The sequence below is a fragment of the Kryptolebias marmoratus genome, linkage group LG2 (genome assembly GCF_001649575.2).
Source record: "Kryptolebias marmoratus isolate JLee-2015 linkage group LG2, ASM164957v2, whole genome shotgun sequence".
Taxonomy (NCBI): Eukaryota; Metazoa; Chordata; class Actinopteri; order Cyprinodontiformes; family Rivulidae; genus Kryptolebias; species Kryptolebias marmoratus.
Genome location: NC_051431.1, coordinates 25680998 through 25707621, shown reverse-complemented (window position 1 = coordinate 25707621; position 26624 = coordinate 25680998). Strand labels below are relative to the sequence as shown.

General features: G+C 40.4%; 1 protein-coding gene across 8 annotated transcripts in view; it reads left to right on the top strand.

Annotated features, from left to right (window-relative positions):
• Window positions 1–26624, top strand: part of usp32 (ubiquitin specific peptidase 32) — an 83738-nt gene that overhangs the window by 33868 nt on the left and 23246 nt on the right. For 2 of the 8 annotated variants that reach the window (XM_017422033.3, XM_017422032.3), the window contains exons 3-16: window positions 5678–5783; window positions 6807–6925; window positions 8401–8560; window positions 14682–14813; window positions 16272–16379; window positions 16655–16770; window positions 17747–17809; window positions 18826–18909; window positions 19014–19075; window positions 19174–19276; window positions 20899–21118; window positions 21582–21763; window positions 23607–23747; window positions 24612–24729. In XM_017422033.3, coding sequence (XP_017277522.1) covers window positions 5678–5783; window positions 6807–6925; window positions 8401–8560; window positions 14682–14813; window positions 16272–16379; window positions 16655–16770; window positions 17747–17809; window positions 18826–18909; window positions 19014–19075; window positions 19174–19276; window positions 20899–21118; window positions 21582–21763; window positions 23607–23747; window positions 24612–24729 — 1714 coding nt within the window. Of the gene's footprint in view, window positions 1–5677; window positions 5784–6806; window positions 6926–8400; window positions 8561–11770; window positions 11899–14681; window positions 14814–16271; window positions 16380–16654; window positions 16771–17746; window positions 17810–18825; window positions 18910–19013; window positions 19076–19173; window positions 19277–20898; window positions 21119–21581; window positions 21764–23606; window positions 23748–24611; window positions 24778–26624 lie in introns of those variants that run through there. The other 6 variants (XM_017422029.3, XM_017422026.3, XM_017422031.3 and 3 more) reach the window with 5 other exon arrangements.

Below are 26624 nucleotides of genomic sequence, written 5' to 3'. Positions count from 1 at the left end.
TTCTAGCCGGAACCTCTCAACCTCACACACCAGCTCAGGCTCCTTCCCCACCAGAGAGGTGACATTCCACGTCCCTAGAGCCAGCTTCTGTAGCCGAGGATCAGACCGCCAAGGTCCCCGCCTTCGGCCACTACCAACTGAGAGGTGCAGTAAAAGAAGAGATTTGAGGCTTCAGTCCACAGAGAGGAGTTAAATGGTAAACAGAGGCAGCCACTTTATTTTGTCTGTCTGCATATGTATATAGGCCATTACTCCATATAAATAATTACAACATCTGTTATGAGGAAGTCAGAAGCTACTTATACTTTTATTAAAGTAGGATTTTACTCATTTTTTAAATCATTTTAAACTGCATCAGTCTTTTTTTTCTTTTTTCCACTAAAGTTAAAGATTTACCAGCAGCCACTGGTAACCTGAAGGAAGTCAGTTCATGCTGAATATTAATGATTTATTGTTTACTGTTTTTTTATTGTTGTGATGACCAACTAATAAAACAGCAAAATAAAACAGCTTAAATGACAACTTGATGAATTTCAAGCCATATTTATGAAAGTTTTCTTTTATGCAACATGCATTACTGAAAACACATGTTCAAGTTCATTTCTGACCGGGAAGAATCAGCGCAAATCTATCATGGAGATTAATTTAACACCCTGTTTGTGTTTGGGTCTGTCTCTGCCTGGTAAATGTCCCTGAACTCAGTTTGTAATCTGAGTGATTTTCCCTCTGCTTATTAAAGGCAAGACTATCGTGACAAAGACACAGAATATCTGCCTTTTTAACAACTTTAAGTTGGAGTTTAACTCTGACCAGACTGACAAGCTAACAGCCTATCATGGTTTTAAACATGATTAACTTAACTATTGTCCTGCCTTTGTTTTCACACAAGAAGAAACATCAATAAACTTAGACGCAACAAGACCCTGTAACATCAGAACGATTGAGGTGAAAGTTACAGAAGCCCTGAGAGAGAAAATGCAGAGTAGCATAGTGTGAAACATGGCACCATGTAACTTGATGAGCTGCTTAAACCTCTGCACAAAACGTGCTGTCAAACCGACTCATTTACCTAGTTGTTCATTTGTCAAGCAGACATGATGTGTTTCACGTCATTTATTGCTGTCAATGTAGAGCCACACAGATATGTAGAACCCATCATAGCGAGGACAAAATACATGCATATTTCCCCATCCGCTCACATTTGGATAAATCCAATGGCAACGCGTCCTAACACTTTCCTCTCTGCTGCTTTAGTTTCTGATAACGGCACAGATGGAGGATGCTGGTGTCAGGCCCTCTTGCCCACATGACTCCACGTGAACGCCTTTTAGCCTTCAGCTCCTGTTGACATAAAGTTGGATAACTGAAGCGCATCAAAGTTGCATTACGTGCGTGTGCCAGTTGTCAGCATTGCCACGGTTACATCATAATCTCGGACCAGGATTACTGTAAAAATCTAAAATATGCTTCTTTTTTTTTTTAAAACAAACTAAATAATTTAGTTATAAAATAAAATTAAAAAAATCATTTGGATGTATTGCTCACTTTTCCTGCTTCATCCATGGTCGGAGCTGTTGGTGCTACGAGGCCAGCCTCCTTCTCTTTGCACAGCACAGTGGAACAGCATCAAGCCGAAGCGTTTATTAATCTTACTGCAGCCTAATGCTCTGCAATAACAGGTGGGCTGGGTCCGGACTGACTCGCGATTGGGGTACGGTCAATTAAGGGCAGTAGCAGCTGGCTGTAGCACCACCCGTGCAGCCTTAGGGCACCTCCTGTAACTCAAAATTGACCTCTATAAAACTGTGAAGACCAGTGTAGTGTCAAGGCGGCAGAATCCATTTTGGAAGCGGGTCTTCAGGCCGTGCTGACAAGCTAAGAACAGCTCGTGTGAATGGACCCACTTCCACTATTTTTTTTTCTGTCTTAAAACAACTCCTGCCTTCAAAGTTGTGCAGCAGTTTAAGCAAACACGTTTTATAAACCTTTACATTTTCTCTAAGTCTGCATTACTTTTCAGAAATGCAAAATTCCTACTGGAAGTGACCCCAGGCTGCGCAGGAAGTGCCACATCTCGCTGCTGCTGCTACCACTGTTTGCACTTATAAAATAACCACAGAATGTTTTGTAAATAAAGTTACTATAAGCGAGTTCACAGGAACCTCTCTGAAATTTTGGAAACTGGAGCTGTTTAAAGATGGCAGCAGTCCAGTTTGGGCTAAGCTAAACTATTTCTATAAGCAGATACATAAGACTTTATTTGTTCAGAACTTTTCCACAGAACCCTTCTTCAAAATGGCTAAACAATCTCTTTAATCCCAAACAATATCTTGCGTATCTGTTTGCAGAAGTAGCGTTCAGGTCTGGCAGGACTGATGAGCTAATGGCTGGTTTGAACGCAGCTAATCCCAAACTGGACTTCTGCCATTTTTTCAACGGCCTTCTGCAGTAAAAGACATAGAACCAAAACTCACCATTCTATTCACCGCCTGCAGTGATTACCTGAAGCAGCACTCATGTAAAAACCAGGTAGCGTTACGTGTTTATGTCCCTGTGGTGAGTGCGATCCACGGGCACCAGCCTCACGGTGGGAAGATATGTCCTTGATCTTATCAGGGTTATTTTGTCAGATCTGACAGAGATTCCCCCCCCCCAGACTCAAAAAGAAACAAAAATAAATTCTGCAACCATTGACATGGGCTGACTTGGACTTTCCATGACAGCCGTAACCTTTACGTGTCAAATTTGTAAAGTCCCCTTGAATTTCATTTTATTGCTTGTTACCTGTTCATGTGCATCACCTGGTTGTTTTGTCACAGGACACAAAATGTTTGTGTGTGTGTGTGTGTGTGTGTCCATCCTGTTATCCTGTTTTTATCACTTTCTGCTGAAGGCAAAGGCAGATCAGTGTTTTTGCCCGTGTGTGTAGGGGTGTGTTCATTTGTCTGCACTTTACTGTACGTCATGAATCACTGAATGGGTTTTACGGAAACATTTGGAAAGTGACCATTAGGTTGATAATTACAATTGATTTATTTTGAATGTCAACCTAATTCAAGATGGCTGCCACTGCAAAATTATCATAGCAATCACAAAAATGGCTACAACTCAGTCAGTTTTACAGATTTCAAGCTAAATTTTGGTGTGTTGGTTGCCAAAGCTGATCCCAACCTATACTCTGAGGACTTTACTTCATGTTTTTATGTTAAGTGCTGAAAGTCAGTCCTGTTTGTCTGTTGGCAAAATATCTTCTGAACCACTGAACGGGTTTCAATAAAACTCTCAAAGTAGTTAGTGGCTGTGCATCTACAACCAATTAACTTTAGGACTCAATCCAAATTAAGATGGCCACCGCAGCTAATTGACGTTGCAACTGAGTCTTTTTTTTTTTTCTTTCTTTCAGATATTGAGCTCAAATCTGGTGTGGTAGAAGCTGACAGTCACTCACAACACATACTCCAAGCACTTACAGATCATGCAAGATACCACGTTAATCCCACTTAATGTTTCTTTAAAGGTTTGACAAAACATCTATAACATCGTCATTTCTCAATATAAACTGATTTATCTCTGAAACTCTGGATTATAAAGGGCAGCGGGTGATAGGCATTCCCTCAAGGAATGCTAGACCTTTATTAATGTTATTATTACTACACAATATAACCGAACCTTCTCCTATGAATCTAGTTGTTGATTTGAAGTGTCAACAGTGCTGTGTTATTTAGCAGGAATTTGACTGAATTTTTGTCTAAACTCCAATCATTCAGTGCTGAGATGAAGAATGAAACAACTCATTTTCTTACTTTAGTGTTGTTACAGCCTAATAAATTGTTCAGTAAAAGAATCCCTCCACGTGTTTATAATCTAGATCACCCCCTGACTGAGATCTGCTGCCATGTTCGATCGTTTAAATCAGGAAGAGAGTTGAACAGAATTGTTTTATTTAGTTTCACTAATTGCCGAGAAAGGCTCTTCAGAAGGCAGCAGATGGGGAAGTGCGGTGGAGGGTTTAGAAATTTGCGAACGTATGACACACATCAACTTCCGTTTTTAAAACCACAAGTGGAGGCTCCTACAGAGCGTGACCTTCTGAGAAGGCTTCGCTTCATCCCTGACTGCCTGCAGAGTCACCTCATGCAAATCAGCCCTGCAGACGTTGATGGGATGTTAGGGAAACGGCAGAGGGGGTTTTCTGTGCAGTAGGTTGTGTTTGTGGGAGTGGGGTTTTCTTTCTCGGTCAAGAAGTATTAAATCATAAGAATAGTATTTTCTACATTTTGTCTAAAGCTTTCACTACATCTTATTGACTCAGGTGAGTGGGGAAAAAATACAGTAAACCTATAAAACAACAGCATCCTGAAATTTAAGTTCAGTGGCTTTTTCAGTTCTATTTAGATGTTTTTTTTCCTGAATATGATTTCACTTAAAAAAATGTGGCATAATTTATTTGATTTATTTTTTAACAACAAACACTAAAAAAGTCAATTTATTGTTTCGATTCCAGCTTTACAAATGTAATATAAATGGTAAATATATTCTCATTTTGTCTTGAGACTTCCTGCAGCAGAATTAAAGGGATGTTTTGACGGTTCTGTTGAAATGTTGTGAACAGGTAGTACTGTATCTCCTGCAGATAGCTCAGTTTTGGAAAAAAAAAAAAGAAGAAGAAAAGTTTGTCTAACAGGACTGATGAGCTAATGGCTAGTCCGAATCAATCTAAGACCAAACTGGATTGTTCCCATCTTAAAACAACAAAAATTTCATAAAGGTTCATTCAAACATTATAACCTTTACACTCCTTTCAGTTTTGTATTATATGCTTACTTGCATGGAATTATGGGTTATTTACATTTATGACTAGCTGTTAACTTCTCATGTTAGACTTAAACTTTGAGGGTTTTTTTAAAGAGCTGTCTGCAACAATTAATCTTTTCCCACTTTAAAATGGCTGAACTGTCCCATTAATATTGACCTTCCCATTCAGGAACTGTTGCTAAAAGTCATCAGAACCCCTTCAGCTACACTGTGTACACAGCTTTCCATTGTTTCCATGGTTACAACCACAAACTTCATGACTGTCTGGTTTTCACTAAAATCATTTTAACCTTTTAAAGGTCCTTTAATATCCCCACACATTTATACCTAATGACAAAAAGGCCAGCTTCCCAAACACTGCCGTAAAAAATATCATATGTTGATATTTTTTTCTACTCTAAATAAATTGATTAAAAAAAACTACTTCAGGCTAAAATGTTCAGATCACATATGAATTATATTTTGGGGATTCTAACCCTTTAAACAGAATCACTGTCAAACTTGTACTTTGTTTGCTTCCATATTGCTGGCAAAGAAGCACCTTTTTTTCCTCTCCAGAATTCACAATAAAAGTTAGGAAAAAAATTCACCTAAGTTTGGGCAAAATGCTAATGAAGGGGCAAAAAAGTGATGGTTTTAGCTCACCGGGATTTATTAGATTGGCATCAAAGCAAACCTTCAGTTGTTCTTATGGTGAGAATTCAAAATGACGTACCTCAGTCAAGCCTGGTATTTAAAGCAGTTTTGGTAAACAAAAGCTTGACCCAAATTTTATCTCCATGATGACCGGATGTAAAGGTTAGTTCAGATGAAAATGATTTGGTTTTTACATCTCCACTGTGTGTTTCTTTGTGTGCATTAGGTAATCTACACCTCATTCGGAGGGTCATCTAAAGGACTGCACTTCAACAATCTGATAGTGGGTCTGGTTCTTCTCACCAGAGGACGCGAAGAAGAGAAGGCCAAGTGTAAGTTGCTTCTTATGAGCTAAAGAGAAGTTTTAGTTCCTCCCTGTGTGAAGTTTAAGGTCCAAACTATTTTTTTAAAATTATTTCCCAGATCTGAAATGTCAGGGGAAACAAATGTTGTTAAATTCAACCCTAAAATGCTTAACATGCACTGGTGTGACAACTCGGATCATTCTGTAGGGTAGGGCTTTTTAACCAGGGAGCCAAATATAAAAAAATACTTCTAATTATTAGATGTGCATTCAACGATTACTTCTACAAGAACTCTAAAACATAACAATGGCTATAACTCATTTTCACCTGAAATTTGGTGTGGTAGTGACTAAAGCTGACCCCCAGCACATATTTTGGTCACTATCAGATTGTGTTGACTGGCCACCACAGTCACTTGATGTTAGCAAACACAAAAATGACTTTAATTCAGTCAGTTTTACAGACATTGTGCTAAAATTGGGCGGTGTTGTAGCTGACAGTCCTTCACAACCCATACTAAGTAATCACTGTATGCACATCTACACCTGGAGTCAGTCCGATGGAAGATGGCTGCCACATCATCATTATCCACACAAAATGGTTATGCTACAGGTATAGAGGTAACTCTGATATGTATGTGTTTAGCATTAGATTCAGACATGTCAGTTTGGGATTTTGTCAGCTTTGTGTTGAATAGGCCTGCTGTAGACTTTATTAAGTTTCATGCAGAAGGAGAAAATTCAGATGACGTTTAATGAAGAAAACCTTTTGTTTTGAACTAGGCAGCTGCACTCACCAGCTGTTAGGTTTAACACATTCGTCTCAATGCAGCAGAACGGTCAGGTACCAGAAAATGTATCACTAAAGCCAGATTTCTAAAATATTTAGTATCTGCAGCTGAGTTGTTTTGGACTCATTTTGATCTATCAGGAGGTCATGGTGGCATTGTGGCTTTTATCCTCTTCAATGCTGCTTTGTTCAAGATAGCTGGCTTCTTGTGATAAAGATGAACACTATTGTGACACTGTGTGTGTGTGTGTGTGCTCACAGACCTCTTCAGCCTGTTTGCCAGTGATCTGGGAGGATATGCTGCCAGAGAAGACATTGAAGCAGTTCTGCAGGTCCTGGATGGAGAGGTCCCAGCCTCCTTAAAGAAGTGTTTTACTGAGGTCTGTAAACACAGCATGAGACCCTCCACCCCTACCCCCCACACTCCCCAATCTTCACTGTCATAGCAGCCGCACATCTTTATTTTAACTTGCTGGTACGTAATAGAGCTAACAAAGCGACCTGTAACAAGAGGCACTTTCAAAAATCATTTCCGTAAAATGGCCACAAAGACCAGTCTGTCTTCCTGCCGCCTCTGACCAATCACAAATCACAGATAGAGCCGGCCATGTCCCACATAGACGTGAGCTTTTAAAAATAAGGCGAGCATTGCAGAACCAAGAGGCGAAGATCGAAGCTCAGCACTGCACATTAAATGTGTGACGGACGTCTATCTCGTATAATTTCTTAAAACATCCATTTTCTTTACCTGCTTTTCATTTTCTGGTCACAGTGAGCCGGAGCTTATCTCCATCAATCACTGTATGAGAGGTGGGGGGACGCCCTGGACAGGTCGCGAGTCCATCCCAGGGACACATAGAGACAAACAACCATTCACACTCTAACTCACACCGTGAGATAATTTAGAGTTACCAGTTAACCTAACATGTATATTTTTGGTCTGAGGGAATAAACCGGAGTATCCGGAGTAAACATACGCCTAAATGGGGAGAACATGTAAACTCCACCCAGAAAGGCCAGGAGGCAACCTGCGACCTTCTGGCTGTGAGGCGAAGGCTCTAACCAGCACACAGCCATGACGCCATATTTTGAAAACATTTTCAATTAATTGAGTTTAGTCATTCTCTTTGTGGTTAACAAATTTAGTCACTAATGCAAAGTTGCTGTGTGTCCTCATCGATTTGTCCCTATGTAATTAATCTGTTTATTGTTGTTTAGGCTTTAAATCCTGCAGCTGGGTGAGCACACGGACCGTGTGTCATCACTACATCACATATACGCATTATAGTTCAGTCTGTTCTTAGTTCCTATTTGTATCCCTGAAAAGATTTGCTCTTCTAGTTGTACCTTATTCCGCCATGCAGACACATCTTAACAAACAACAAGTGGATGAAGGATGGAGTGTTTTACAATTTTGGGAATTAAAACATGTTGTAGTATTTTTCCCGACATTGTGAAGTTGATGTCTCCCTGTGAATATTAAGTTGTTTAACAAATAGTTTCCTCTTTTTTTCAGTCTGGTTTGGTTAAAAAATGCTACTCTGTCTTGTTTAAGCTACGTCTGGATGAGGATAGATGAACTTCAATATAAACGTTAGAAACTGTTTCAGATATTAGATGAGTCACATGATGTGAATAAATGAATCGCAACTATAGCAGAAAAAAGAAGTAATAATTCAGTTATCTGACCTCAGTCCTGTCGTCAGACTGCACCAAAACTCCCTGTCAAAAAGTACTGCCAGCCAGCCCATCTCCGTCGTCCTCCAGAGCAATGAAGCCTGCAGTCTTACAGCCAGGGGATTTGAGCCCCGAGGGCCCACTCACTCACCTAGTCCTTCTTGGTGTGTCTCCGCAGAGCGACAAGGTGAACTATGAGCGCTTCAGAAGCTGGCTGCTGCAGAACAAGGAGGCCTTCACGCTGTCCCGCTGGCTCCTGTCTGCAGGGGTGTGTGTCACACTGACAGATGACAGCGACACACCCACCTTCTACCAGACCCTGGCTGGCGTCACACACTGTAAGTTCCTTCAAAACGGAACAAAGATGAAGCCTCCTATTCGTGTGTTTTATGTGTGCATGATGTGTCAGAATTCATTAGAAGGCTGAATGCTAAGGAAGTCTGTGTTTCTTCACTTGATAGCCGAGGGTGCTTGGTTCTGTGGATTCAAGTTCGTCCTGATGGACTGTGCCGTTTAAAGCTGTTCTGAAGTCATCTTGGCTCTTTTTCCTCTTCTCCTCAGGACAGCAGGGCCCATGTGTTGTGGACGGTTGCATTTTTGAATTCTGTAACTTTTCCCAGTTTTCTACAACAGTGTATAAGGTCCATTCAGGGGGGAAAAAATGTTTTGCTGCTTCAACATTGAGTTTACCTGCTTAGACCAGGAGGCTCTGTTGTCATGGCAACGCTTCACCTATTTTTCACAGCAGAATGTCTTATTATGCTCATAAAGCTGCAGAGACTTTATTAAACTCACGCCTCGTATTGTCCTATATGTCTTCATGAGGAAGAGTTTATCAAGGTGAGACACAAAGGTATCTCACCTGTTTTGATATTGTTTTGGTTACTTTTTCCTGCAGTTCCAGTCAAAAATGTACAGACAAAACTTACTGAGGAGCTGACATAGACATTTTTCTGCTATAAACTTTGTGTTTAGTGTTAGATTTAGTAATTTCTGGGTGCTTGGGCAGACCCCTCTGTGACATCCCTTACTCCCCCTCTCTCCCACCTCCCACCAGGCACACAGAGGAGCCTGCAGGCGGTCCCGGGTTTGTTGGTAACATCGTTGTAAAGAGAGAAAAAACGGCAACGTTGTTAGGAAAACCCCAGATTCTGCAACATTCTATGTTTTACATTGAATTCCACTTTCAATGTCCAGTTCCACGTTCCCATCCACATTTTCCCCGTGGCAGAAATCATAGGGCCCTAGTTAGTGGCACATGTGCTGAAACAAACGATACACATGTCCCAAACCAAAGAGGTTATATTAATAATATGAGTTGTATGAGTTTTACGGGAGATTAACAGAAATAACAACATTAATGTAAGCTGTTTTTATAAGTTTCAGATGGTTAGAGAATATTTTGAGGTGTGTATCTTTTAGACTCTTATAGTAAAGGCCTGAAGTAAGATCTGCCAGTTTCTCTTAAAATAAATAACAAAAAAATAACACCTGTTTTTATTTTGATGTTTACCCAGTAAAAATGTAACTATGACCTATAATACATGCTAATATAATTATAAATCCCAGAACAGGGTTCAGCAGCACAATAACATTTGCTTTCTTTGGGTTAGTTTTAAAACATTGTCTTTTTTTTCCTCAACATTTTGACTTTATTCTGGGAATAGTATTTTAGCTTTATTCTTAACATTTTGTATTTTATCTAAAGAAAAAATAATAAAAATTTAATAATACACTTCCGTAGCTTCCTGTTGGACTCCTGTGTCGTCACTGTATAATTGAAATAAACTGTTCAGGTCTTACACAGCCTCCATGATCATCTCCACCTAAATATCCACAGCCTGCTTTGATTTCAACCAGAGAGCTGTCACTTCCACTGTCGGACCTCCATGTCCTGTTAAATAAGAATTGTCTTGCCTGTATTACCGTGATGTGCAGAAAAAGGCACAAAAAAGAAAAGAGAAACTCCTCTAAACTGCAGAAAGACGGCCGTCCTCTCTGAGTCCGGTTGATCCAGAGGTCTCTTCCTGTTTCTCCCTGCTGTTGCAGAGAGTGCTCTCTCAGGGGGAATTACTGAGGTCCCTCCTTGTAAAGTGTCCCAAGAGGAGTTTTTCTTGAGGATTTGTGCTGAATTAAACCGAACCTTACAGATGCTAAAAGTTACATTACAGTAGGTATAATAAACCTTTGCTCATTATGGGACAGACATGTATCTGTTTATCTCTAACTGCATGGATGACACATGGGGTGGTGCAGTTTGCATCAGTAGTGCCTAATCCTGGTCCTGGAGGGCCACTATCCTGCAGGTTTTAGATGTGTCTCTGTTCTTCAGCAGGTCTTCAAGTTCTGCAGAAGCCTGTTAATCATTCAAATCAGTTGTGCCAAAGCAGGGAAAGAACTAAAGTGGACTGGACACCACTGGTTTACGTCTTCAAATTTTTAGTGCAAAAGTGGAAACTGCACGTTTATTCTGTTATCCACCCATCCGTCTGTCCGCTGACACTCACGTTTAGGGTTATAGGTTCAGTGGGGCAGCTGCACCCACATTTTTCAAAGCTGATCACACCCAGCAACAAGACAAGTGCATGTTGTTTTTTATGCATTTTAAATTTACTTCTTTAATTACAAACTACAACTTTAATAAAAATGACCCCTAAATATGCTACTTAAGTAGCCACTAGCACCAGTTAACCAGTGTCTACTACTGCTTTCACGGGGGTTCTCAAAATGTCTCTATAGCACGATTATGTTTCAAGTTGTGTCCATTTGGAGCCCAAATTATAATTTAGTTGAATCACTGATCATTTTGGAAGTCTCTGCTTTTTGTTTTACATCACAGTTCAGCTTATGATAAATTATTCATTTTTGAACTTGTAAATATTTGATATCAAATTTCTTCTGTGTACCACTAAAGGGATCCTGAGTACCACCAGTGGTACTTGTACCACAGTTTGAGAAGCGTGTTTACAACATTAAACGGTCACAGGTTTAGTCTGCAGGGCTGTTATGTAAGACTAGATAAGAGCAGCACGTCTGCCCCTCCGACACAATTGGTAATTACATTTGTATACTCACGATTTTGATCCCCCATTTTATGACATAATCATGCACCAGTGTTTACCATTTTTAAAACACGTTTCAGATTTCAGTGTTACTGATAATTATTTGAAGGTGGATAAAAACGTGAAGAAAAAGTTACAGGCCAAGTAAATATAGTTGGGCTTAATTTTACCAATTAGGGGCAGAGAACTGGAAAGAACCTGTCTTGTTCAGGGAACCTGGATGCGGCCTTTAATCTGCCTGCCCTCACTTTATCCTCTTAACATTGCGTCTCTGCATGTGTGTGTGTGTGTGTGTGTGTGTGTCGGAGGGAGAGAGACAGTGACTGACAGAGTCAGAGTTCATGACTCTTTCCAGAACAGGAAGGTAAAGCTCGACTCATGACGGCTCTTGACACAGTGAATCATCTGCAAGCTTGCTTTCCTGCTGTCATAATATGGTCAGAGATCCTTGGGAATTACAGCCCTCTGAGCAGGATGACGTAGTATCTGTGGTTTTTGGGGGGGGGAGTAGTTGACTTTGCTGCATTCAAGTTGTGGCAACACCCCCTCTAAGGATGTTTTTTGGATAATGGTATGGTATTTCTGCTGCCACTCTGAGAGAGTCGCACCTCTAGGTGGGTATCGGACCTTCAGGGTGTCTTGATTGTAAACTCCTGTTTTAGTGATGGCGTTACACTGGCGAAAACGTGGAAGCTTTATTCAGTTGTGTTTTCACAGTTTGTACAATTACCTGTTCTATAAGTGAGGAGTTGCAGAGCTCTGCTAAATACACCTGCTGTTTAGTTCTTTATTGACTGCAAAAATGACTTGTACGGGTATCATAAATTCAGTAGCTGTAGCTAATTAGTCAGGCTGGTGTTGTTTGCCTTTAGAGTCTGAAGGGTGACAGTAGTTCAAGTCCTTAGTTTCATAACTGCTAATGTTAAATATATGACAGTCTCTTCAGAGTAGATGACTGAACCTAAACTGGAAGGTCTGCCCTCATTAAAAGACCTAAAAGCCCATCAAACATAAGCGACGTTCCCTCATCTGCCACACTGGTAACTGTAGAAGCAGGAAGTCACCATGAGATGGTTGGGAGCTGAGCAGGAAGGGATCCATCATAAGAGTGATGGGTTTTATTGATCTGCAGTCCGTCTGTCAGAAAGATGATCACGAGATGTTGTGCTTCTTGACCCTCAACACAAATCACAGCCACGTTATTAAAATGCTGCTGTCTTTCTCTCCCAAACACTAACATTATAAATTAGATACATCTGCTTTTTACCAAGGGTTTTGATGACCTCAGTCGGGCTCGTGTTTCTCATGAAATACCCGACTTGTTGAGTTTGCAAGAGTTTTTACAAGATTTGTTCCCTGTCCCAGTCTATAATCTTGGATCATTTCTGTTTTGTGTCCTCTCCTCTTTGTTTTCTCTATATTCTTCCCTTTACTTGTAATTCATCACTTTTGTTCTCAGTGCCCCCTTATCGTTCAAGTTCTAGTGTCAGAGCTTTGCAAAAAGCAGGAAAAAGGAGATGGTGCTTCTCATCCAGAGCTGGGCCAAATGTTCTGATGTTCGCCTGCGGGCTGAGAGAATCATAACTACAAGGAGAGGGGAAACGACCCTCTCATAAAGTCCGTTCACCTGGACCCGGCTTCATCCAACCACATCTCCTCCTCCCTTACTGGAGCCACTGATCAGCAGTTGTTTAAAAACAATCTTCTTTGTTTCGTCGTTGCCTGGTTGTAAAGCCACAGTCTGGCAGGAAGTGACAACCATTTGATTCTATGTCTGTGTTTTGACACCTGTCATGCTAACGGCTACTATAGCTGGTTAGCCCGCTGAATCCTATTAGCTTAAGCTGTGGATTAGCGTGTTGAAGGGGGAGACTGGCTCATTGACCCTGGCAAGCTTCATACAGTTTGCTATATTTATCTGATCCGTATCACTTCATCACAGCCAGAGTCATAAACCAGCCCTTTTATTGGTCACTAACGTTATGTTGAGTCGGCTGGTTTATCTTCATGGCTTTCGGGTTTGCTGTGCCCTTCACTGCGTACTCTAATTACAACAGAAAGAAGTTTCTGTGATTATTGAGAAAATCATTATTGCCTGCCAATAAAAATCCAAAGGCTGGTGATAATGTTTTTGCTGTGTGCGTGGGTGCTCATGTGTCTGTGAACCACTGAATTGATTTGAACAAAACCTTTCAGTAATCATTGGATGAACATCTACAACTGAGGAACTTTTGGAGTCAACCTAATTCAACATGGCTACCACAGCTAATCACTGTGTGAGGCATGTTGCTGCTGGGCTTCAGAGCCACATCCTGCTGCAGAACCCAGGTGTTCTTGAGCTTGAGTCACACACTGATGGCCAGACGTTCTCCTTCAGGATTTTCTGGTAAAGAGCGGAGTTCATGGTTCCATCAGTTACAGAAAGTCGTTCAGATCCCGAAGCGGCAAAGCAGCCCCAGACCATCACACTACCACCTCCATGTTTGACTGTTTGTCCGATGTTAGTTTTACTCCAGCTGTAACGGGACACACACCTTCAAAATGTTTCCCTTTTGTCTAATCAGTCAACAAAATATTTTCCCTAAGGTCTCAGGGATCATCAAGGTATTTTTTTGGCCAAAGTGAGATGTGTTTCTGTGTTCTTTTTGCTCAGCAGTGGTTTTGGCCTTGGAACTTTCCGATGGAGGCCATCTTTGCCCTTCATCTCCTTTTTATTGTGGAATCATGAACTCTGACCGTAACTGAGGCCAGCAGAGCTTTAGATGTTCTGGGGTCTTTATTGGACCTCCTGGATGAGTCGTTGATGAGCTCTTGGGTTAATTTTAGTCGACCAGCCACTGTTTGCCACAGTTCTATGGTTTCTCCATGTGTGGATGATGGCTCGATTTAAGTGATTTCTTGATTCTTCAGGCCTGTCAGTAACCAGAACTGGGTGTGGCTACTGAAACTGCACTCAGCTTTCTAAAAAATGTGCTTAATCAGTCAATTTATGATTTTACAAGGGAGGCAATTACCTATTCACAGGAGACCAGGTTGGTTTGGAAAGCTTTTTTTTGTCTTAAAAAGTGAAATCATCATTTGAAAACTGCATTTTGTATTTACTCAGGGTATCTTTGTCTGATGTTAACATTTGTGTGCTAATCTGCAATGTGTAAATGTGAATAAAAAAGCAAAAATAGAAGAAATCTGTAAGGGGCCTCACACCTTTTCACAGCACTGTACATAAAATATGCTCTAATTAACACTGACTGAGCAGATACTCATTTAAAATGCATATTTTCACAAGACCTGATTGACAGCTGATTTAGTGGTGGGACAAACAGCAATATTTGCTTTCAGTCTGGTCTTAAACTGTACTTCTTGTCATGATTCAACCTCTCACCCTCTTCTCCTGCAGTGGAGGAGTCTGACATTATTGACTTGGAGAAGCGCTACTGGCTGCTGAAAGCTCAGTCCAGAACCGGCCGTTTTGACTTGGAGACCTTTGTCCCGCTGGTCTCTCCTCCCATCCACGCCTCGCTGAGTGAAGGTAAGGACACGGTCTTTACCGAGACTTTGTCGACTGAGACTTATTTTTATTATACTGGAGTTATAATACATTTCTTTCTTTTTTTTAAACAAACAGTATCTGGCTCACATTGAGTCATTGAGATCCTGAACCTGGACATTAAAGGGATATTTGAAGTGGGGTACTGTGGAAGGGTTTTGAACAATTACCATCCTACCTGTTGTAGATAGTTCTTTGAAGGACCTCCATTTGGAGAAGAAAAGTTTGTTTGGTAGGACTGATGAGCTTACGACTATTCTGAACAAGTAGAAAGATGAAAGCCGTCATAAAACAGCTCCAGTCTTCAGACTTTTATACCAGTTCATTCAAACACTACTTGACAGACTTTCACACAGTGAACACAGTTATTTACATGGAGTTTTGTGACTTTCTGCAAGCACAAACATCAGAAGCTAGCTGTAGCACGGAAAACCTGCCTTCTTTCTCGTAATTTTCCTGCATTTCTGAGTCCGCAAATAGTCTCCAACAGTTGCAGCCCAGGGAGTTACCGTTTTAGGATTTGTGACCCGTGCTGGCAAAATAAGTCACAATGAGGATTTTTTTTTTTCATTTTGAGTTTTTTTTTTTTCAAATTCTCCATCTCAAAGGCTTCAAAATGATATATAGTTTGTTCAAATTTGGCGATTTATCGCCTAGCTAGCACCAAGTGAGTTTTGTTATAAAGAGTGCCGGTGTGAAACCATGTTTTTTTTTTATTGGTCTGTAGTAATGTCATCAGGAACTCAAGCCCCATATTTAAAAGGGGAATCCCTCAGCTTCACAATGACGTCATACATCCTTCAAAGGAGTTTCCCAGCACTTCAGCAGCCGTCAGAGAAAAATGGTCTATTTTAAATGAAACTAATAGAATCAAAAGGATTATTTCTGAAGACATAATTGTTAAAAAGAACTTTCATTTAAAGGTGGATCCGGAGGATTATATGCTACTTAAGTTAGTCAGATTGCTAGATGGTGTTTATATGGATGCAGTTTTTTTTGCAAATCTTATTTTTGGCAAAAATCAATATTTTCACTGCACTGCCCCAATTTTAATTGTTCATGACTTAAACGCAAAAGTCCACTGCAAAATGGCTGAAATATCTCTTTAATGTTCTCAAGCAATGGACTCTGTTAGCCTGTGAAATTAAAGTGTGTGCATGTGAACAAAACAAAACCATTTGTATTTTTAGCTTAAAGAGACGGTTACACAAAGTCTCCAAAAACATATTGTCCGTAGAAAGAAATATAGAAAATACACAGCTTCAGGTGACAACTCAGTGGGTGTCAGAGCTTGATTTACATCTGTAAACTTTGAAATTATTTGTAAACCTAAACTCACAAGCTCAGTTTCTTAATCTTGACCTTCTGGAACGGCCTCAGGCCCTCTAAGCCCTTCATCTCTGTACAATCACAATCTGAGCTGTTGCTGTTGGATTGCAGGCTTGTTTCACGCCTTTGATGAGAATCGGGACAATCACATCGACTTTAAAGAGATCTCCTGTGGACTCTCTGCGTGCTGTCGGGGGCCCATCGCTGAGAGGCAGAAATGTAAGGCACGCCGACGTTTTAGCTCTTCACGGATAATTAAATCTCTTGAGGTTTCACATCTTATCATAGCAAGTCCACGTCTTGTTAGTGGCTGTAATCTGAATATTAAAGTCGTGTTTAAATGTGGAAGTGTCTTGTGATTGGTGCATTGTATTCTCAAGATTTTAACCTCTGCTTTGATTTACCATTTGAGCTCGAAGAGATGCGTTAAGCGTTGTGCCTCAAAGTCACGTTTTTATTTGACTTTTTTTTTTTTTTTCTTTTTCCGCCGGCAGTTTGCTTCAAAGTGTTTGATGTGGACCGTGATGGGGTTCTGTCTCGAGATGAGCTCCATGAAATGGTTGTGGCGTTGCTGGAGGTGTGGAAGGACAATCGCACAGACACGATCCCTGTAAGTAAACCCAACACGCAGCTCACCAAGACTAAAGCAGTGGGAGCTCTGACCTTTGTCCCATGTCGGGTTACCAGGAGCCTTCTGTTGCGTGTAGATTTTAGTTTTAACGCCACTTGACAGAAAAAAATCTGTCAGGTGGTAAAGGGATGCTCTTCTTTTTCACTTTTTTTGACTTTAATGGAGACTGCCAGCAGAGATGTTCTTTTTAACCAGCTTTCCTGCCTGCCCTCATCTACAATGAGTTTTAGCTCCTTCCCGCTCTGCTGGAAACATTTACAAATGGGTCATTCATCTTGTTTTTTGCACTTCTTTATCTGCTGTTGGGAAGCGACAGTGAAAATCTCTGTCCTTATTGTGGAGCTTCACAGATATTCAGCAGTCATCACAGAGCTACAAGTGTTTGTTGCTATATCCTTATTATTCACAGTCTTTGGTTTTTAAAGCATACCAAAAAGTTAAATAATGATGTGGTTCGGGAATGGCTCTCGGCACGTGTAATCGGTGACAGACACTGTCTGGGCTGGTACCAGTTGAGGACCACGTTAGATCTACATTGTGACAAAGAACACACTCGTGCCGTGTTTCAGTATTTGTTAATTCCCTCACTATGCTTCATTCAGGAGTCTTCGAATCTTGTGTCATTTGAAATGAAATGCTTCCTACGTTTCACAGATACAACACGTTCGTTAGAATTCTTTGTGGGTATAGTTTCCATCCTGTTCTCTTCGTATTTGTTTGTTGCTGTAAAGCCTGCTCAAACCGATCATACAGTACTTAAGATATAATTATAGCTCGGATTGATGGTGTTAAATTTAATTATAAACCAGTAGATGGAGGTACAGAGTAGAACGTCCACATGACTGTAGACCATTTTTATTCTTTCATGTTTTAAATTCTTCAAATTTTACCACCTAGAATCAGGACAGGTTCAGTGTTTGCTGCTTGAAACTGATGTGTTGTGTCCACCTCGCAGGAGCTGCTCTGTAGTGTGTCAGACATAGTGGAGGAAATCCTGAAGATGCACGACACAACGAAGGTGAGGAACATTTCTGTTGTAAATATCACTGAGATATGACGACACACAACAATCTGTGACAGAGAAATGATGCTTTCAGGATGTGGTGATCTTTCTTTTTGTTTGTTTGTTTGTTTATTTATGGCCCTTCTTGCCAGCTTTTCTAGTTTTGGATTTACTTTTATTATTCAGATTATCACAAATCTACCTGCAGCTATAGTGATGATTGATATCAGTTGGCTCATACAGATCCAAAATCAGAAAACCCTGGGTTGACTTAGAGTTGATGAGCACCATAATGCCAAACTGTGTTAGTACAGTGACCAAAGGTAGGATTAGTTAGTGCAGTAACTAATGTTAGAGCGAGTGAGTTGGTTAATACAAAAACTGGAGTTAAATAGTTCAATTATCAGTGTTAGAGTTAAATATCAGTGTTCGTGTTGGTTAATGCAGTGACCAGTGTTAGAGCGAGTTAGTTGGTTATTCCATTTACCAAAATTACTTAGTAAGTTCATATTCTTCAAACCTTTGTGCATTAATGTATCTGTTTTAAATATACTATAATTTTAAGTCATTCAGTGTGTTTACACTGAACTACTGCCTTTTTTTAAATTAAATTTTTTATTGAGAGACCACAAAAAGAGGACATATACTTCTTTTACAAACAGAGAAGTTATAATTTCCATCACTGTTTAGGCAAAAGAACTCCAATACAAAATGCATCTTCGTGTGAATTAAACATCTATTAGACTGTGTTCTGTTTATATTTAACAAAAATACAATAAAACAAAATGTAATAACAGTGAAAAAACATAACTCATCTGTTTACAAAGAATAAAATATTCTCTTACAACTACTGCCTTTTTCTGCTAAATATAGCAGTGTTATCAGTGGGAACGACCCATTCTACCTCAAGCAATCTTTTAATATTCATATACAAAAAGGTTTCCAGTATTCCAGCTAAGCTTTTAGAGAAATCCGTTTTTTGAGAATAAAGCAATGCATTTCAGTATGATATGTTTGTGTCTCCTCATCAGCTGGGTCACCTGACCCTTGAGGACTACCAGATCTGGAGTGTGAAGAGTGCTTTGGCCAATGAGTTCTTAAACCTGCTGTTTCAGGTTAGTTTTCCTTCATACTGGCAACTTTTCTTCTGCTTTATAGACTATAAGAGTATTTATTTATAATCAGTTCAAATGTGTTTCTTGTGCTGGACTTATCCCAGGTTTGCCATATAGTCCTGGGGCTCAGGCCTGCTACTCCTGGAGAGGAGGGACAGATTATCAGGTACCTGTCTTCTTTATCTGTGTTGTAATTTTTCATGTCGTGTGTAGAATCCGTAAATTTTTCTCATTGGCCTTGTGTCTTTGTGTTTGCATGTGCAGGGGTTGGTTAGAGAGGGAAAGTCGACATGGACTGCAGCAAGGCCAAAACTGGTTCCTCATCTCCATGCTGTGGTGGCAGCAGTGGAAGGACTATGTTAAATATGTAAGTAAAGCAAAAGAAAGTGAGAAATGTAGATACAGAAAAGCATCAGAGGGAGAATAAACATTGACTCCATTAATCAACCTGCATTTACCTCAACCATACGTGATTATTTAGCTTTTGTCTTCAATTTAAATCAACCATAGAAAATAAATTATTAACTTTAGAACATAATGCAACACTGAAAAAACAACTGGCTATGCCTTAAATTGCTTGTGTGAAGTTTCAGAACCTTTTGGGGAAGTAAAACTATATGAATATATATATATATATATTCTGAAGATCATTTTATTTTAGCACCAGCTGGCAGAACAAATGCTGTTTTTAACATGTCATCCCTTCTTCATGTGCGTTAATTGTCACAGTAACTTCTTCCCAGTTATTTAGTGATCTGTTCACATTAATGCTAAAATAAATGGCTATCTATTTTTTAACTCTTTTTTTATTGAAATTTTATCAAATTGTGTTTAATTTGTAGAAGAAAGAGAAAAGATTTTCTTACCAAGATTAACCATTGTATCTGCCATGTGCACTCCAAGATGGACAAAACCTGCGTCAAAGGACTGAAAGGGCAGCACTGATAGAAAGTGACAGAAGGTCATCTGCATACAGAGCTACCTTCAAGTCCACACAGTTTTTAGTTATGACAGATCTGTCAGGAGGAGACTCTAAAGCAATGGACAGAGGCTCCTTTCCAGTGGCAAATTAAAGAGGACTTAATGGGCGTCACTGCATTGTAGAGCAATGCATGTAAAAATTTTCAGAGTTTGTGCCGTTTGTTCTGACAGCAGCCTGAGGGGCCGCATAAAATAATCTTACCCATGAGATAAATTTTTCACCAGATGTAAATTTTCCAAAACTAACAAACAGACAGCCCCACTTTACCCAGTGAACATGTCTAATAGGAATGAGGCCAGCTGCCTCCAAAAGGTTTTATAGAATTCAGATGGAAGCCTTTTACTGCTTTATAAAGATTCAACTATAGCCTCAAATTCTGTTTCTCCTGCACCAGTTTTTAGCTGTATGCAGATATTTGTTGCATTTGATGAAACTGCAATTTACTTGTCTTAACTCTTTGTTCATACAATTTAAATCTCGAATTGAGCGAAAGCTCAGTGGTGTGCTGTGATATAAAACATAGTCATATTTACGGTCTGAAACTAAGTGGAGCAGCGTGCTATTAACTAAAAAAAAATTGAATGTGAGTGTAGGTAGATATAGGCAAAAAATGAAAGCTGTTTCTTATCTGGAGGGGGTCCACAACATTAAATTCTTCCATCAAGGCTGAAGTCATTTTGGCCAGCTTTGATTGAAGAGCAGAAGTAGAGGAGCAATCAAAGAAAGGGTCCACCCCGCAGTTAAAACCCCCTCCCAGTATCAAATCATTAATAGTCAAATCAGGCAGCATTAAGAAAGCCTATCTAAAAAAAAAAAAGGCATCATCTCAATTGGGAGCATATACATTCACACAAGCCATGTTTATGTCATAAATGTGCCTTATTGCTGTCTAGTTTAAGGTAACTTTCTGTGACAGTGTCTAACCAGATTATAGTATAGTATAGTGAGACAGTAGCCAGGGTGGTAATGAAAGCCAACACCCTATTAACCTCAGTTATCACTATCAGCAACAGCCCTGCTGTTGTCTTCCTGTCCAGGAGCATAAAGGCATCGTGGTGGAACAGCCGTCCATCCTGAGCTCACTCAGAGCCCCCATGGCCACAGCCACTGTGGAGCCCGCCCCACCTGATGGGCTTGGAGGACTGGGAAGTTTCGGCTCCATCTTCTCCTCCTCAGAGGAGAAGTCCCCTGATTCTGTGTCCACTGCCTCAGAAGCTACAGAAACGGGTCAGTCACTACACATCACTTACCAGATTATAACTAGTCACAGTCCGTGCTCCTGTAAGTTTTTGATTGGCCCAAATGCCTAAAAGTTCATGTACAGACTGCTTATTGTAAGGAAAGTGGTTGCTTGAAACACATGACATTTTTAGGAGTTTCAAAAACAAGGCTAAGCTTAAAAGCTTGGAACTCCACACTTTCTTTTTCATTGAAAAAGCTTCCTGTATGAGAAGCAAAATGCCTTCCAAAACAAAGTCTAGTTGCCTTGTTTTTGAAAGTCTTACCATGAACTGGATCATTGAGATTCGACACAAACTTTCAACAGGAAATTTAAGCTGAATCAGCTATGCTAGCATAATATCATTATGTAATGTTTACTTCCCAGTTATGATAATTACTGGTTATACGCCGTTTTCTGACTGTACATTTGCTGTAGTTGCTAACTCTCTTCTCCCGCTCCTTGCATCAGCAGTTCTGAGTCTTCAGGTTACTCCCTCGGCTACAGAGAGCTGTTTTGCTCGTCAGCACAACGTATCAGACAACAACAATCAGTGTTTTTCTGGAGCCAATGGTCACCTGCCCTCCCAGCTGGCAGCACAAAGGCCCGGAGCCATTGACAACCAGTCCTTGGTCACCACTGATCCCATAAAGGCAAGGACTCCTGTATTTGTGTGTAGATGGGGTGCCATGTGCTTTTGGTGGCTGCTTACTGTACTTTGCTTTCGGATAGATCTGTTGAGTCAAATATATAGTTTGTGTTACAGTTCTATAAGAAGCAGGCTGGTCAAAATACTTTGTCATTCAAGACCAGATTGTTTTTAAGTCAACGAGGCATCTGAACAAAGTACAAGAAGAAGCAGTTAATGCAGTAACCCAGACCATTTCATGTTTGGTCTCACCAGGTTCATATATGTTTGTATACACATGCATACATATATTGTGTGTGTGTGTATTTCACACCCTTTCCTATATTTTAGGTTTGCAACACATTCCAAAAAATAGCTGAAAAGCTCAGGCTTTTAGCACCTTGTCATGTTGCCACTTAAGAGTTGTTTGAGGATTCCAAATGAAGCAGTTGATGTGTTATTTTGTCCTCGTCCTGAGAGTGCAGGCTTGGCTTTGTTGCATTTTTGAAGTGACATTTGTGAATCTAACTGTACTGCAGAGCATGACAAAGGTTTCCCCAAAGTACTCCGTTATTCAAGTGGTTCTGTCAGATGTTAACGATGCCGTTCTGTCTTAGGCTCGCATTCTTCCGCTGAAACTCCTCGGAGAAATCGGTGAATCTTGTCTAGTTTTTGTTTGAGAAAAAGGAATGGTTACAGTTCAAAGATTTTCTCATTTCTAATGTTGACAAACTAGAGATCCTCGGTTCATCTTTCCTCTTTAACCCTCAGCTTACCTGAACCTTGTTTTTGTGTTAAATCATCTTTACAATCACCATTAATTTTCTGGAGCCGCTTAATCCTGTTCGGTGGGGGGGGGCTGATGCTTGTCTTTAGCAGTCAGCAGGAGATAGCTGGGATGCATCCTGAACAGGTCAACAGTCCATCACAAAACCAACACAGAAACAACCAATCAAGCTCAAGCAAAGGGTCAATTTAAAGTTTCCAGTTATTCTAACATGCATGTTGTTGGACTGTGGGAGGGAACCGCTGTGCTCTTCAATCACCTGTCAAACCAGTTTTAATGCTATTGTACCCCTAAACTGTCTCATCCCATAATTTTTAGAATGTAATTCAAGCCTGAAATTGTGGGGAAAAAAATGTAATAAGTAAAAACATCCCTCTTTTTTAATGTCATTAATACACCATCCAAACTTTCTCTGCTTCGGTGTTACAAGAAGAATGCTTTTAAAATGGGAACCTGGTAAATGCAAGCAAAGATGAATGATATGCTGCAAAATATGAGAAGTTCTGTACGTTTTATAAACATTACTTAAACAGCAGATCAGCAGTTTTGGTCAGAGTCGGGCTGATAATTCAGAATGTTTTTTTATGAACCTGTTCGTGAAAAGGACATTCAAGTTTTACATCAAAATTACCTCCGCGCAGCCTTTGTGTCGACGATCCTGCATGTGTCCCATAATCCTGTTCTCTGTTTGACATTTGAGAAGAAAGACACTCTGCAGCCTCAGAGAGGACTCTGGTTGATTGGACAATAACTCCTCTCTGTTTGTAGCGTTGGTTAAGTTGAGCTGTTTTAAACTAAATCGGAGCATTAAAAGAAAAAGCTGTTCTTGGCAGCTTCAGTTTGTGAAGAAAAAACGACTGGAGGTTTTCCGTTTTCAGTGCAAAAAGCTGAAAAGGTAAAAGCGTTCAGGTATCAGATGGTGCTTCTGTTTTGGTTTTATTTCTACTGTACTAATAGAAGGCTACCGGCTTGTGCGTAGCATTGGGATACTGTCTCTGACTATTACGTGTAATTCAAAGTGACAGAACAGTGTCTTTTTGGGCTTAATGCTTATGCCTGTGGTGTCCTTCCCTCCCTACAGGCCCCCACATTAACGATGGAGGGTGGTAGACTGAAGCGCTCCTTGCAGCTGGTGCCTGGTAGAGACTTTGAGACGGTGCCAGAACCTGTGTGGCGGGCTCTCTACCACTGGTACGGTGCCAACCTGAGCCTGTCGCGACCGGTGAGTGAACACCACCACATTTTTGTGAGAAGGGGTCCGACAATATTTATTACTCTGTGAGAGGCAGAGCTGAAGACTTCAGACTCCAGGATAGCAGAATATAAAAGATAACTTTTTGTAAATCTGAGTGATAAAAGCACTTTTCCCCCCTGATATCAGTTTCTTGTCTTCTGACTTAGTAAACATTTTACAACACAGTGTAAAAACTAAATTATTAGTTTTTTAAAACAAAAATGATGCCTGGTTTTAAAATTTAAGGGCCTATTGAGATTAATAAAGTACCCCCTGTTAAAATGTCAGGTTTTTGTGATATAAAAAAATGAAACGATAAATGTCGGTTTATGCAGCATTTATCATTTATCATCTTTTGTTCTTCCTTCTAATACAGTTCTCCTGTGAAGATTTGGACCAATTCTTAGCTAATTATTTATCATGAGTGTGGTGTTTAGACCTGACGTTTTGCCTCTGATGTTTTCTGTCGGAGGAGAACTCCAGTTAAGATGTCAAAACCCAGTTCCAGTACTCTTGAATTGAGTTTGAGACAACCATGCCCCTCAGTATAACTCTGTGGTTGTACTGAGGGAAAATTAGTTGCACAAATTAGTTGGACATGTTGGACTCTTGTGATTGCTGTTCCCCAACTAGTTCTAGCCCAGTGAGATACCAGCTTTTGTGTGACGTTCACCACCCTCAGTGAAGCACAATTTACATTTTGGTTACAGAAATAGTTGTAGACACTTTTCAACACTGCTGTCCTTCAGACTCATGAAGACAGCTTCTCATCACCTTTTGATCAATTCAACCCTTAATTTCTGTTCAGCTGGTATACGTTGGTTTATACATCTTTCCTCTCCACTCCTGCAGGTAATCCTGGACAGCAGGACAAGCCAAGCTGAGCTGGAACTCTTCCCCCGCTACCTCCTCTTCCTCCGCCAGCAACCGGCCACGCGCTCCCCTCAGTCCAACATTTGGGTCAATATGGGTATGACCAGCCTGCGAATGTTTCCTCCGTATTTACCCCCGCCAAGAGGTAACGTAAGCCTGCAGCAAGAGCAGAGCAAGTTGTTGATTGATGCTTCACTTCCGCATCCCCCTCTTTTAATTTTCCCCGTGTGGGCTGATCCGACCCAGGCAGAGCTCTGGAGTGGGCTGGGGGCTGAACCAGTGGGCCCACAAAGGGAACGACTAATCACCGCAGAGATTTGTTTTTCCATTTTCACAGCTGCAGAACTGAATTGGTGATGGCATCACAGTTTTAGTCAGTGATGAAGACCAGTATGCTCTGATGACTGAAACACTGAACTTAACCCAGTCCCAACCAAAGACTGTTTATATTATAGACCTCATGTCCCCACCTTCTGTTGTTGTTGGGAGTTGCATCCAGATACCATTTTCATGTAAACTCCACACCGATAGACCCCAGCTGAGTTTTGAATCTGTGACCTTTTTGCTGGGAGGTGACGGCTCTAACCACAGCTCTGCCATGCCACCCTCAGTACAAAATATGTTTTTAAAATTTCTGATTTAATGAAAGATTGCTCCTCTGTTGTATCAGCCAGTTTGATCCCGGTGCAGTTTAGTCTCTGAGGTTGAGAGCGTGAAGCAGAGCTTTAAAGTGTCAGTCAAGTGACAATCAGCTCACGTGACGAACAGCAGATGAAATTTCTCACAGAAAACGTTGTTTCCTTCTAACAGCTTCTCCATCTTTTGTTCTTCCTCTGCTTCTATTTTGTAAACACCTTACAGACAGTCAGTGCAGCTAACTTCATATTTTTTCCACTCAGAGAAAAATTACTTTCCTAAGTAGTGTTGCAGTGAGGCAGCAGCTTACTTGTGTTACGTTCACTGACTGGGGAAAAAAATGGATTTTTGAGTGTTGATCAGTCAATCGCCAATCACGGCTGGTGTTGGTCACAAGTCAATTCCCTGGTTCATCTCTTCCAGGATCGTCTCCCAGAAACTTTGGTTCTTGTCAACCTGTATTTTAGTGAATTCCTGTCTGGCTTTTTTGTGTTTTTCTGCCAGTAGTGGAGCCTCCTGGGTCTTCTTCCATGGAGCTCATTATGATTGAAAACATGACTGATGCTGTGATTAGAAAGTGATGAACCTTGATCAGGAAGTTCAGCCTGAATGGTTTTGGAAGATTTCTTTGGCTCCATTTCTACCCTCCCCACTATCATCTGATCAACCTGGGGTTGCATTTCCTCTTGTGTCCACGCCTTGGAAGATTGGCTACAGTCCAATGAACTTTATACTTTTTAATAATATTTATAGCTGTGGTCAGAGGAACATGAAGCTGCTTGGAGATGGTCTCATAGCCTTTACCTTTAACATGGACATCTATAATCTTCTTTCTGAGCTCCTCACACAGCTCTGGACTTTGCTTCTTCTGCTCCATGTTCAGTGTGGTGAACACAGCCATACCAAACTGTTTGTTCCCTTTAAATAGACTGAATGGTTGATGAAGACTTGAAGGCTCCTGTGGTACTAATTAATGTCCAATGCTTAGTTTAAAACATGACTATCATGCAAAGACTAATAGTCTCTCTAAGGGTACCAATAAATCTGCCTGTACTAATTTTGCATATCTTTATAATATAAACAAAACATTTCTTTTCACAATGTTTTTTTACTTTATCAAATACTAAAGTCATTCAGATAATTGCTTTTAACTGACTAATTTTACAAGAAAAATAAAAAATCGTTTCAATGATCTGAACAGGTTCAGCTGTAGTCTCACCGAGTGTTTGCAACCAATTGACCAGTGAGCCATGCGGCCAGTTTTTGAAAATCGTGGCTTATTTTTCTGTGCACAGCTTACAAAACTGCATTCCTTGCTGTGCCCATTATTTTGTTGTCCCCCTCCACCTTCCTCGG